The sequence below is a fragment of the Triticum aestivum genome, chromosome 2D (assembly GCF_018294505.1).
Source record: "Triticum aestivum cultivar Chinese Spring chromosome 2D, IWGSC CS RefSeq v2.1, whole genome shotgun sequence".
NCBI lineage: Eukaryota > Viridiplantae > Streptophyta > Magnoliopsida > Poales > Poaceae > Triticum > Triticum aestivum.
The window spans coordinates 337,584,478-337,598,903 of record NC_057799.1 but is presented as its reverse complement, the minus strand read 5'-3'; the positions used below and the strand labels follow the sequence as shown (position 1 = coordinate 337,598,903).

The 14,426-nt window shown below is 46.3% G+C and overlaps 1 protein-coding gene across 1 annotated transcript in view; it reads left to right on the top strand.

Moving 5' to 3' along the window:
- LOC123053041 (UDP-N-acetylglucosamine transferase subunit ALG13 homolog) overlaps positions 1 to 1,419 on the top strand; it is a 6,023-nt gene extending 4,604 nt beyond the window's left edge. Inside the window, exons 3-4 of the mRNA XM_044476419.1 lie at positions 324 to 420; positions 1,001 to 1,419. Coding sequence (XP_044332354.1) covers positions 324 to 420; positions 1,001 to 1,257 — 354 coding nt within the window. The 3' untranslated portion in view covers positions 1,258 to 1,419. The remainder of the gene's footprint in view (positions 1 to 323; positions 421 to 1,000) is intronic.
- The last annotated feature ends 13,007 nt before the right edge of the window (positions 1,420 to 14,426 follow it).

The window sequence follows — 14,426 nt, the reverse complement described above, 5'->3', positions numbered from 1 at the left end:
AATTGATTTCTTGTGGGTATAAACTTCACTTTGATACGTCACCACTTTGTTAAGTCCAGGAGATAATTTGATTTTTGAATAATAACTGCAACTATATACTTTAAATAATTGGCAGGATCCTCAAAAAAAAAAAAGTTGGCAAGGCAGAAGGCCTACGTAGGTTCTAGTTCTTACATAGTAGTACTATCTAATATCTTTTTTTTAGGATAGTACTATCTAATATCTTCTGCTGCACTGTACCGCAATCAATGGTTGTAGTTTGTATTTAACGGTTATAAGTGTGTGAATGTACCATGAATTTGGTTTTTTCTTCTTGAATATAGGCCTCAGGAAATTCAAGTCTTCAAGTTGAGCATTTCACTTTTTCACCAAGCATAGCTGACAACATACGGGAAGCATCCTTAGTCATCAGTCATGCAGGTGATGATCAAATTTGAATAATAGATTTATTTTCTTGAGAAACTATAATGGAACGATACTTGAAGCAGATTATTTGACGGTGAATCCTTTGGCCTATGTATATTGGTTGTTGTAATGATATAGCCCTAAGCAATCTCTTTCACACTGATATTGTCACAACTCTTAAACCTGTAGAAATCTATGTTAAGGATTTTGATTCTTCTGTCATTATTTATGGATTTGTAGTTTCAACTTCAAATAGGAGCAACTTTTTTGGCGAGAAGGAAATAAATACTACAGACTAGCATTTCGAAATATGTCCATTACTAGGTGGTGACTATCGTGCACTATCCTGTGAATTTTGTAGAAGGTGGACAAAGGTGCCTGCTGAATTGGCATTAGTCACTATTGATCATGGAATCAGGACTTGTAGTTGCATCTGTATGTAGTCTTTTGGACTTTTGTTGTTGAAAAACTTGCTATATTTTAGAGCAAGAGGGTTATGGAAATATGATATGCTGTTGGTGTTGCATTTTAGCGACATGAATGGTTGGAAAAAGCATTTCAATCCATCGTTTGTTTAACTTGTTATTGCTGACAGGTTCTGGCAGCATATTTGAGACGCTGCGACTGGGCAAACCTCTTATCGTGGTTGTGAATGAAGACCTGATGGACAATCACCAAAGCGAGCTAGCAGAGGAACTGGCCGAGAGGAATCACCTTTTCTGTGCCCATCCACAGACGTTGCGGGAGAACGTCGAGGCGATGGATCTGAACGCGCTCCAGCCTTACGTGCCAGGAGAGGCCAAGCCAGTTGTGGCACTGATAAACAGATTTCTTGGTTTTCCCGTTGATTGATAGTGCGTGTTTTCTCTTCATGGAGCAATCATTTATTCAGCTTTGAAAGGCCTGTAAGATGTGAGCAAAGATTTCAAGAATGTACAGATTTACACCGTTTTATGGCGAGATGATTTTCTGGGTTTGACCTCATTTGTAAGATGCAATTTAAGAACACCAAAATGAAGTTATTACGGATCCAAAGTGCATACTCCCTTCATTTACTTATACAAGACCACAAACTTAAATTACAGTTATCAAGATAAAAATTAATGCCTACTTTGTCAGTCAACTTGTCTTCTGTTTACTGGGTTAATTAATAAGGCACATGCATGAAGTAAAAATTGAGTGGATGTAAGGGAGAAAGTAGTTGAGACTATTATTGTCATTCACTTCATGCATGTGAGTAGTTAAACTATGAGTTGCTAATATGAGGCAAGGTCATCAATTTTTACCTTGGTTACTTTTGGTAGCCTTGTATAGCTGCAAAATGTATTTTCATAGTGGCCTTGTTGTCTACAGAAACTGAAGTACTAGTAGTTTAGATGCTTTGAAGGGTCGTTATGTACTCCCTCTGTGCAAAAACAGAAACGAAGCAAGACCATGACAGTTATTTTGGGAAAAGGTGAATAACAACCATGATACTTATTTTAGGACTGAGGAAGTATATCAAAACCATTGGACGAATATACTGCGTTTTCATCGATACAATGAAATTGGAAATTATTTTGTTGGTTGTCACTAGGTGAGTAAATTACAAAATAAAAAATGCATTTGTAGTTAAACCATCTCCAATAGGTCCCTATTTTAGGGCACTAAACTGTGCCTAGAGCAAAATTTGCAACATCTCAAAGTAATTTTTAAGGCACCAAAAAAAACTTGCTTCTCCAATAAATGCCCTAAAATAGGGCACTAATGCTCAAACAGTTGCCCTAAAATAGGCATTCGCACCACAAATGCACATATTGCAATCAAATAAATATCAAACTTATCTCAAATCAATCAACAAACATAACAACAATTTCATCGACCCACAACATTAAATGCAACACAAGTACAACAAAGTTCAGCACACAATACAATAAAATTCATCGACAATACAACAAACATAGAGATGAAAGAAACTAGGGGCGTTGTTGCCCATGTCATGCCACCCTCCTCCATGACATCTTTTTGATGAACATTGTGAGTATCGGACTCTCTGATGTTATGGTGCACCTTAATAAAAGCGTTGGATTCGATCTTGCCTTCTAGTTGGCCGCATCGGTTTTCCATGAGGTGATAGAGGGTGTAATCCAAATTTTGTCCACGCTCGTTCTCAATGATAATGTCGTTCAAAATCATGCAAGTTATGATGGTGTACCAAAGGTTCTCTTGATCCCAAAACCTAGCCGGTCCTCGCATAATAGCAAATTGGATGGTTATCCCTATTCTATAGCATGTCTTTCTTAGTGAAAGATCGTGGATGTTGCCTAGAGGGGGGGGGGGGTGAATAGGCGCTTTAAAATAATTACGGTTTAGGCTTGAACAAATGCGGAATAAAACTAGCGGTTAATTTGTCAAGCACAAAACCTACAACAGCTAGGCTCACCTATGTGCCCCAACAGCTTATGCTAAGCAAGATAAACAACTAAGTGATAGCAAGATATATAACATGAAACACTATGGTTAACACAGAGTAAAGTGCATAAGTAAAGGGCTCAGGTAAGAGATAATTGAGGCACGCGGAGACGACGATGTATCCCGAAGTTCACACCCTTGCGGATGTTATCTCCGTTTGAAGCGATGTGGAGACACAATGCTCCCCATGAAGCCACTAGGGCCACTGTAATCTCCTCACGTCCTCTCACAATGAAAGATGCCGAGATTCCACTAAGGGACCCTTGAGGGCGGTCACCGAACCCGTACAAATGGCAACCCTTGGGGGCGGTCACCGAATCCTTACACCTTGGCAGCCCTTGGGGCGGTTACCAGAACCCGTAAAAATTGCTCGGGGCAATCTCCACAACCTAATTGGAGACCCCGATGTCGGTGTCAAAACCGGCGGATCTCGGGTAGGGGGTCCCAAACTGTGCGTCAAAGGCGGATGGTAACAGGAGGCGGGGGACACGATGTTTACCCAGGTTCGGGCCCTCTCGATGGAGGTAATACCCTACTTCCTGCTTGATTGATCTTGATGATATGAGTATTACAAGAGTTTATCTACCACGAGATCGTAGAGGCTAAACCCTAGAAGCTAGCCTATGGTATGATTGTTGTTGTCCTACGGACTAAACCCTCCGGTTTATATAGACACCGGAGGGGGCTAGGGTTACACAGAGTCGGTTACAAGGGAGGAGATCTACATATCCGCATTGCCAAGCTTGCCTTCCACGCCAAGGAGAGTCCCATCCGGACACGGGACGAAGTCTTCAATCTTGTATCTTCATAGTCCAACAGTCCGGCTAAAGTATATAGTCCGGCTGTCCGAGGACCCCCTAATCCAGGACTCCCTCAGTAGCCCCTGAACCAGGCTTCAATGATGATGAGTCCGGCGCGCAGATTGTCTTCGGCATTGCAAGGCGGGTTCCTCCTCTGCATATTCCATAGAAGATTTTGAACACAAGGATAGTGTCCGGCTCTGCAAAACAAATTCCACATACCACCGTAGAGAGAATAATATTTCCACAAATCTAATCTGCTAACACATTCGGCAGCATGACACCACACCACGGCCTGGTCATTATTCGAACCGTTTTCTCAACCAGCTACTGCACATATTGCGAGGCGGTTTCCTTGGCACGTCTTGTCGAAGCAGAGATCGTGTCCCCTTATCACGGGATTCTCATCAATACGGGTGTGGGTAACCCAACCGCGCCATCAATTACGGCGCTTGGGGAATAAGCGAGTTTACCAGACAGGTGGGGAGGCATATAGTTTCTTCCGCCCTTATAAAGGGACGAGGATTCCTCTTTTTCACCCACGCCTTCTTCCTCCTTGCTCATCCATTCTTGCGCACTCGAGCTCCAGCACCCAAGTTCGCATTTTTCTCCTCAAACCACTCCAAGCATGTCCGGAGTGGGAGGCAAGTGGATGGTCTCCTCCGTTACGGAGGAGGACATCACAAAGCTACGGAGAGCCGGATATCTGGCAGCGGATATCGCGCACCGGCTGCCAGATGCGGGGCAGATCGTCCCTACTCCAGAACCCCATGAGAGGGTGATTTTTCTTACCCACTTCGTCCACGGACTGGGATTTCCCCTCCACCCGTTTGTCCGCGGGCTCATGTTCTACTACGGGCTGGACTTTCACGATCTGGCCCCCAATTTCATCCTCAACATCTCGGCGTTTATCGTTGTGTGCGAGGCCTTCCTCCGCATCAAGCCCCACTTCGGCCTGTGGCTGAAGACCTTCAATGTTAAACCGAAGGTGGTGGTCGGCCAGCAAGCGGAGTGCGGAGGCGCCATGGTGGGCAAAATGCCCAACATCACCTGGCTTGAAGGCTCCTACGTGGAGACCATAAAGGGGTGGCAATCGGGGTGGTTCTACATCACCGAGCCGCGCGACACCAACTGGGTGGCGGCCCCCGAATTCCGATCCGGAATCCCCACACGGCTCACCTCCTGGAAAGAGAAGGGCCTATCTTGGGGTTCCTCGGTAGAGCTGACCGGACTCCAGACCTGCGTCAAAAACATGATGAGCAAGAAAATCAAGCTCGTCAACGTGGTCCAAGTCATGCTCTTCCGCCGGATCCTCCCGTGTCAAAGACGGGCGTTCAATTTGTGGGAGTTCGACCCGGCCAAGCACCAGACGCTGCGAGAGCTCTTCGACACAACGCACAAGGACGTCTGGAAGGTGCTGTTCAAGGGCGCCGAGGTACCTCCTCCCCTTACCGAGGACCGCGGACTTAGCGCAAAGCGCCAGCCAATCCGGTAAGTCTTTGATATCTCATAAGATGTTCATTTTCCCCAGCTTAACCATGCACGGGATATAAGCCTCCATGCTATTTAATAGGACTGGGTAGAGACAGCGGAGCAGATCGATTCTCCAGCCCCCCTGCCCGAAGATCCAGCAGATGCTCTCCTAACAGAGATGCTGGTTCCGGCACCTTATGAGGTGCCGGCGAAGAAGGCCAAGAAGGAGGCCACGGGGACCAGGAAGGGTCTCCGGCGCAAGGTTATATCGGACTCATCGTCCGAAAACACCGAGGCGCACTCCTCCCACAAAAACGAGGAGGAGGAAGAGGAAAGTTCTCCCCCCTGCCGGGGAAGACAAGAAAAGGAAGGCCGCCCCATCCGGGGAGGCCGAAGGGTCCAAGAAGGGAAGGACCCTCCTCCCGGACTGCTCCACGACGACCGCCTATAGCGACGGCGAGTGGTTGCCCAGGGACAAGCCCCTGGCGAAGTCGTAAGTATCCGGATACCATAAGAATTCTTGGTACGTCTTATTGTACTGTTTCTTATCACGCTGCACGTGATTATGCAGCCCCTCCCGAGCTCACATCGACGTATCTTTGTCGGATGATTCTTTGGGCCCGTCGGACCTGAACAGCGATTCACTTCCGACCGCCTCCTCCCATCGCCCTACGGACAACGTCGAGGTGTTGTCTCAAAGGGCACCGAACCGAGGGGTGGTAGTCCTGGAGGCGCCTCAAGGCGACATCCCGGACACTGGGCGCAAGGGGAGCAAGACTCCCATGGGCTCCGATGACGGGGGCAGCAAATTCGGCCCCCAGCCGAATACTGCGCCGGAACCTCCAGTGGTTCCGGACTCTGTCAGGCGACCCCTCGCTAAGAGGGGCAAGCCGCCAGTGCCGATGGCCTCTGTCCATCCAGAGGCATCAGACAACTTGCTGGAAGCGCTTCGCGGCGCTTCCTTCGACGAAGAGCACCGCACTATCATAAGTGCGGTGATCGAGAAGGTTCAGTCCGCCAAGAGCGGACTGACTGAAGCCTGTACCAGCCTCCTAACAGGCTTTGAGGTAAGTAACCAGATTATAAGGGAATATTACCGCATAGACAGTAGCCCCTGATGCTCTGTTTGGCGTTCGCGAAGAAAGGCCGAATAGAGGATCAAATAATAACCGCGAGAGTCTAATTGGAATATGTCTATGTGCATATACAGGCTTCGCTGCTGGCCGCTGCCGCACGTACTGCGGAGGTCGCCGCACTGAAGTAGGACCTTGAGCGGTCCAAGGAAGAGCTCGGCCTTACCAAGAGGCAGCTCGAAGAGAACAAAGGTAAGTGATACCCCGTCTGTTTATAAAAAAAGAAAATTTGGTTTTAGGATAACAGGATCGTCATGAATTTTGCTAGGGGCCACGACCGAAGTGGCGGCCCTGCAGAAGGCGCTATCCGAGGCCGAAGACAAAGCGGCCAAGGAGCGCATCGAGCGAGAAAAGCAAGAAGCCCGAGTAGGCGAGGTGCAGCAAGAGCTTCAGGCTCTCGCCAAAAAACACGAGTCCTTGGAGCTTGACTCTAAGACGCAAGGGTCCGAGCTTGCGAAGGCCCTCGAAAGCGCACAACATGCCAAGGCCGAAGCCCAAAAGGCCCTCCGGGAAGTTGAGGCGGTTAAGAAGATAGCGGCGGGTAAGGCATTCATTATGCAAAGCAAGCATGTGAAGGAAACTTTCTTTTTACTTACCCGAGTTCGGAGCTCTCCAGGACCGTTCGCAGATCTACCCCGCAGTGTGTCGGATGTCGCGGAGTTCTACCGGGCTGAGGAGGGGAGCTCGATGGAGAAGTTGTTCTGGTCTCAGTATACTGGGACCGAACACCCAATGCCCTTGAGCGACCAGCTGAAGCAATTGGTCGAGCTCCACAAGGCGTCCGAACAGGCCATGAAGGGTCTTATAGTCCGGATGTGGCCTGGCGAGCCCCTTCCTGATAGCTACTTCGGTCTGGTGAGGCGGCTTGTGAATGCCTGCCCACGGCTTGAAGTCATAAAGCAGTCCGTCTGCATTGAGGGTGCGCGCAGGGCTTTTGCCCGGGCTAAGGTGCACTGGGCGAAGCTGGACGCCGCAAAGCTGGTGAAGGAGGGGCCGCCGGAAGGCAAGGAGCATCGCCACCCTGAAATGTATTATGACAGTGTCCTGAAGGGTGCTTGCCTTGTGGCGGAGGAATGTGCTAAGGATGTAATATTTGAATAAATGTACTCATGTGATCCTGTAATGTGAAACGAGTTCATTTGCGCTATGCAACGCTTGTGAATTTAAAATATTACCTTCTGTGCGGCCGTTTATAAAATCTAAGAGTTGGCCAGTCGTCGGCTTCTGCCCCCATGTAACTAGTACTGAGGTGTTCGGGATAAACCTGAGCACTCTTTATCCCAATTTTGGGTCCTTCGAAGGAGGTGTTCAGCACAACGAACCAGGCAATCGGACTATAAGGCTTTATCACTCTCACTTAGCCATAGAAGTCTACGATTTTAAATTTTGGTGAAGCCCCTAGTATTCGGAAGACCGAATTTGGGGCGCTATATACGCCTAAGTCGGGCTAGGCCGACTCCTCACCCGAAGCGGAAAAAGTCTTTAAGGACTTGAGACCTCTCGAACAGCGACCAGCTCTCGCCTTATCATGACAGTCAGTTTTCGGCTTTCTCTACTGAGGTGCTCGTCCAGAAGAACCGGGACACAATCGCAGTGGTTCTCCCAGTGCTACCTTAGCCGATATTGCGGAACGTAAGGTACCAAAACATGGGAGCCGGGCAAACCCAACTATTGACCCAAGACATGATTCGGAGCTGATGCATATAGTGCTATAAGTTCGGGGTGCCGCACTGTCGAAAGTGTTCGGACTTCTCACGCCGTATTTATGGGGTATACTGAAGCCCCTGGCGTACTGGTCGTACCAGAATGTACGGGTGTAATTTGTCATAAATAAGCAGACAAGGGAAAAAAGTGTAATGCAATAATAGACTAACGCTATGCATTGTTATTAAATAATACGTCGAAGCGTATGGTTACAAATAGTGCAATAAGCAAAAAAATAGGACTATTTGACATGTCCTATCCAAGGGCAAGCTGCGTATGGGTATTTAAAACAGGTATGTCGATAGTTATCAGAGACCACCTGGGGATTCCCTTGTACGTCTTAGCTTCTTGCCTCCTTGGTATTTCCTTCCCGTAATGCGTCCAGCAATCAGACTGCCGAAAAGGGCTTCCAGAGAGTAAGGTCCTGAAAGAGAGAAAATTATAAAGGTATACAGCCCCTGGGGCGGTTGAGCCGCATTGTGGGGCGTGTCCTGGTCGTGCCCCCACCTATGCCCATGGTATTTTTAGTGCGTAATTATGTAGATCACAAGAAAGGTTAAACCAAACAATGGAAAGGAAAATATGATTATCAGATTAAACAGAACAATGAAAAGGAAAATGTGTTAAAACACATATTTCAGGGGTATTTCCTTCCCAAGGACAAACATAGTATGATATCCGTGACAGGATATAATGTAGAAAACCCTCTAGGTAGGGGGAGAGAAATTTTCATGACATTACCCATACAACGGTGTTTGGATAATTGAGCAAGAAACAATTAGCATTGGGATAAGTGTTCTTGTTGAAAATCGGAGTACCACAGACATGCTTCGAGATAGCATTGACATGGTCTTCCAGCAAAGGTCAGACTTTGGATACATGAAGGATTCATCAGGAACAACTTGTAGAATAAGTTTTACCATTTCTCATGCAAGAATAGATAAGCTTGCTAAAAAGGAAAACTATAACATTAGGTCCTCCGGCCAGGTGTGCTAGGCATGACTTCACCTTATCGGGTCAAAGACCAATGTTATAACTCTTGGGAATATGTTCCAACCATCATATCTGACCGAGATTCCGATCTGATTGGTGTCAGGATACCTCAGACTTAGGAAGCCTAAGAAGAAAAGGAGCATCGCAAATTAAACGAGATGATATTGTAACATTCTCGGGAAATGAACTATGGAAGCGAGTTCCGGAACAGGAGTTCATCATTAAACCAAGGAGAGGATGAGGAGGTGGCTGATGAACTCAACGATAATTCATCGAGGCTTCCAAAAAGAGGGATTTCCACAATTGCGTGAACACGGAGATATCATTTGTCAGATCAAATGATATAATGATGTATGCTCTAGGAAAACATACACAATTAAACATTGGTTGGAAGGTGCACCCGAAATATGGGATGGGTAGCATGATCAATGTTTAGAATGGTGATTCAATAACCAATACACAAAGAATGAAACTATCATTCATTAACTTACAAGTAATAGGGTTGCTAGAAGTTTTGAATTTTACACCTCATAGTCCATTTGTCGATATTCCGGTTAGAACCAACACGGAGAACAAGAAATGAATGGAGATGGTGATAAGTATTACTATATCAAGAATTTCTTAAGAGGTGGTGAAACTCTAACAACATTCTTGACATAAAAGATGGTAATACTTCAAGGTAGAACATAATACGAGCATGGATTGCAAGTTGCATCCATAGCATGTATAAGTTTGTGTTGGGGGAAGGCAAGAATGTTGTCGATGATAACACAATCATCGAGGGGCAAGGATGGTATTTCCCATCATGAATTTGATTGATATCCTGGAAGAGCTCAAAATGTTGATGATGATCACGACAATTTTGTCGAGAGGCTCCACAAAGAAGCAATCGAACAACGACTACTCAAGCAGAAGGACTGATGCAGCAAAAGATTATTGGAACTACGGATACAACACCAACTAGGAATCAAGCTTGCCGTTCGAGGTGAAACGATAAGACAAGGAAGATCGACACAAGCTTAGCTCATCGTCGAAAGTTGTGCTCCGGAAAGAAGGACCAGGTAGCACAGTTAAAAGTTTGCACGATAATGATATAGCCGATAAGGCTAGGAATGACTTGAAGGATTATTAAACTCATAAGCAACAAGAATTACTTAGAGTTATTGAATCGGAGTGAGGAATCGATTCACTTATCGGTGTTCTCGAGTGACTAATAACTCAGAACCTAGGGGGGATCCGAGATCGGTGAGAAGCAATACTAGATGAAGACTCGCAGGAAGCAACACAGTTCTCGAGATACCAGAGGTTAATACTCGAGGAAGATAAAAAATAGAGGTTGCGGAGATATATCGATCAACAAAAGACAAGTGCTTTAACTTGTCTGAGAAATGGAATCAAGGAGAAAATGTGGTCGGGATCACGATTGCAAATGATCAATACATAGGTACGAGATGATTTCATATCAAGGAACTAGGTATTATTACAAGAAGCTTCTATGATAGGATCTACATCGTGTCCATGGGCATGAACACAAAGTTCAAGGTCGACTCCCACTTCTTTAATGCATAACCTTTCATTCACTTCTGGCCTCCAACGAAGTTGTGGTGTTGAAATTTTATCTATCATAACACCAGTAGAGTATGACCCGTAGTAGTTTCCGGGTTCACACAGATTAGAAAAAGGCATATGTCCAACCCATCGGGGCCTCTTAGGAACATATACCACAAACTTCAGGAGTAATTATCACCAGCTCGAAAGTAGAGCATGGTTGACAAAGCAGAGGATACAATTTACCAAAGGCATTATATACCCGTGGAAAGGCTCACAAGGTTATTGAATATGAAGGACGATGTCGGATGAAATCCAACAATGGATCGGGCGATCCACAACAGAGCCGATGTGAGTATCGGTACTCAATCAGAGGAAGAAAGAATGCACGGGCATCATATTATAGAACATCTGAATAATTCGATGCTTAGATAACAAAGGAATTATGATTTCCAAAACAAAGGATCAGAAGCAGACACTCTGTTCAAGGATGGATAAGTTGGATAGACCAGAGGCACAATTGACGACAAATAGTTTGGTCGAGAACCAGCTCATGTTCAAAATGACGTCTGAGCCGGAAAGATAATTTAGAAGGGTTGATAGATGATTGTGTGCATTCGCACACATGTTGAATCAATAGGATCAAAATGACGGTGTCAAAAGATACTAGTGAATATTGCTAGTGATATGGGAGCATCCATAATGTAAGCATACAAGTATTTGCAGAGCAATAGTTTGAAGAAGATGCTCAGAAGGTCGGATAGTATTTTACAGTATCTTATGAAGCATACGAACAACTGGGGATGAACAGATACTCAATAAGTGCGAGGAATTTTTAATAGGGGTATTCATGTGGTAAAGAACTGCAAGGCAGTAAGCTTAAAGGATTTTCGGAATAACGAAGAGCAATTTAGGGCATCTTGTAATAACAAGAGCAACTGAGGATGAAGGTATGAACGACAATTGTAGGTAGTTATCCATAAAGGTATATCGGTGGTAGGGGATTGTAAAGTCGATGGGCACAAGGGTCTCGGGAAAACCTCGAAGAGTATCTTCGAAAACTTCTGGTGCAGCAAGCGATCATCTGGAGTGAGGGGCTCTCCGGCAGAAAGTCTTTCGAGAACCTAAAGTTAGTCTTTTTAGCAAAATCATTTAACCCGAATAGGGGAGAGATTAGAGTCCCAGAGTAAAGATCGAGGAGTAAAAGATCATAGTACTACCGAATGGCGACGTGGGCCCGTAAGGCACACAACCATGTTAGTAAAAGTTTTGTAATGTCTAGACTCGACTTCGGCCAAGGAGTGTGGAAGGGGGATTCCTACAGGCAGTCGGCTCTGATACCAACTTGTGACGCCCCCGATTCAATCGTACACTAATCATACACGCAAACGTGTATGATCAAGATCAGGGACTCATGGGAAGATATCACAACACAACTCTAAAAATAAAATAAGTCATACAAGCATCATAATACAAGCCAGGGGCCTCGAGGGCTCGAATACAAGTGCTCGATCATAGACGAGTCAGCGGAAGCAACAATATCTGAGTACAGACATAAGTTAAACAAGTTTGCCTTAAGAAGGCTAGCACAAACTGGGATACAGATCGAAAGAGGCGCAGGACTCATGCCTGGGATTCTCCTAAACTACTCCTGGTCGTCGTCAGCGGCCTGCACGTAGTAGTAGGCACCTTTGGTGTAATAGGAGTCGTCGGCGGCGGTGGCGTCTGGCTCCTGCGCTCCGGCATCTGGTTGCGACAACCAGGTAAAAGGGAAAGGGGGAAAAGAGGAAGAAAAGCAACCGTGAGTACTCATCCAAAGTACTCGCAACAAAGGTGCTACACTACGTATGCATGGGTATATGTGTAAAGGCCCATATCGGTGGACTGAATTGGAGAATGCCAGAATCAGAGGGGGATAGCTAATCCTGTCGAAGACTACGCTTCTGGCCACCTCCATCTTGCAGCATGTAGGAGAGAGTAGATGGTAAGTTCACCAAGTAGCATCGCATAGCATAATCCTACCCGGCGATCCCCTCCTCGTCGCCCTGTTAGAGAGCAATCACCGGGTTGTATCTGGCACTTGGAAGGGTGTGTTTTATTAAGTATCTGGTTCTAGTTGTCATAAGGTCAAGGTACAACTCCAAGTCGTCCTGTTACCGAAGATCACGGCTATTCGAATAGATAAACTTCCCCGCAGGGGTGCACCACATAACCCAACACGCTCGATCCCATTTGGCCGGACACACTTTCCTGGGTCATGCCCGGTCGCGGAAGATCAACACGTCGCAGCCCCACCTAGGCACAACAGAGAGGTCAGCACGCCGGTCTAAATCCTATGCGCGCAGGGGTCTGGGCCCATCGCCCATTGCACACCTGCACGTTGCGTACGCGGCCGGAAGCAGACCTAGCCTAGCAGGCGTTCCAGTCCAATCCGGCGTGCGCTGCTCAGTTGCTGATGTCACGAAGGCTTCGGCTGATACCACGACATCGAGTGCCCATAACTGTTCCCGCGTAGTTGGTTAGTGCGTATAGGAAAGTGGCCAGACTCAGATCAAATACCAAGATCTCGTTAAGCGTGTTATTTTGAAGTAACCGCGAACGCCGACCAGGGCCAGGCCCACCTCTCACCTAGGTAGTCTCAACCTGCCATGTCGCTCCGCCACAAAGATCCACACAGAGGGCCGTTGGGACAAAGGTCCTTTCAGCCCCCTATCCGTGAATCACTCGCGGGTGCTCCACGAGCCGACCCGACTTTAGTCACCACATGTATCATGTATAAAGTATATAGTATATACCCGTGATCACCTCCCGAGTGATCACGGCCCGATAGTATAGCACAACAGACGGACAAGAATGTAGGGCCACTGATGGAATACTAGCATCCTATACTAAGCATGTAGGATTGCAGGTAAAGGTAACAACAGTAGTAGCAAGGACAGGCTATGCATCAGGATAGGATTAACGGAAAGCAGTAACATGCTACACTACTCTAATGCAAGCAGTATAGAGAAGAATAGGCGATATCTGGTGTTCAAGGGGGGGGGGGCTTGCCTGGTTGCTCTGGCAAGAAGGAGGGGTCGTCAACAGCGTAGTCGGTCGGGGCACCAGCAGCGGCGTCGGTCTCGTAGTCTACCGCAGAGAAGAGGGGGAAGAAACAATGAATACAATGCAAGCATATGCATAACAATGCATGAAAAAGCAAACAACGGTGTTAGGTATGTCCTAACACGGTAAGAAGTGATACCGGCGAAGGGGGGAAACATCCGGGAAAGTATCCCCGGTGTTTCGCGTTTTCGGACAGGTGTACTGGAGGGGGAAAGTTGCGTGTTCGATATGCTAGGGGTGTGTGGCGGACGAACGGGCTGCGTATCCGGATTCGTCTCGTCGTCCTGAGCAACTTTCATGTAGAAAGTATTTTCATCCGAGCTACGGTTTATTTTATATTAATTTTAAAATATTTAAATCATTTTTAGGATTTATTTAATTATTTTAATTCAACATTATCCAGAACAGTGCATGCTGACGTCATCATGACGTCAGTAGTCAACAGAGGTGTTGACTGGTCAAACTGACGTGTGGGTCCCAGCTGTCATAGACTGTTTAATCTAATTAGGGTTTAACAAATCTAATTACTGTTTAATTAATTAACACTAGTTAATTAGGTTAATTTAATATAATTTATTAAGTTAATTAAATTAATTAATTAATATATTATTTTTATTATTATATATTTTAATTCCTTTTTTATTAAAACATTCCAAGGGTTGGGCCCCGTTGTCCAGTGGCCCAAGGCCTTAACGGGCAGAGGGGAAGCGGGCGCTTGGCGCGGTTACGGGCGCCCTGACAGGCGTTGCAAGACGGGGCAGACCCGGGCAGCGGCCAGCGGGTGAAGTGGGCCGGCGCGTGGCCCGACGCCGGC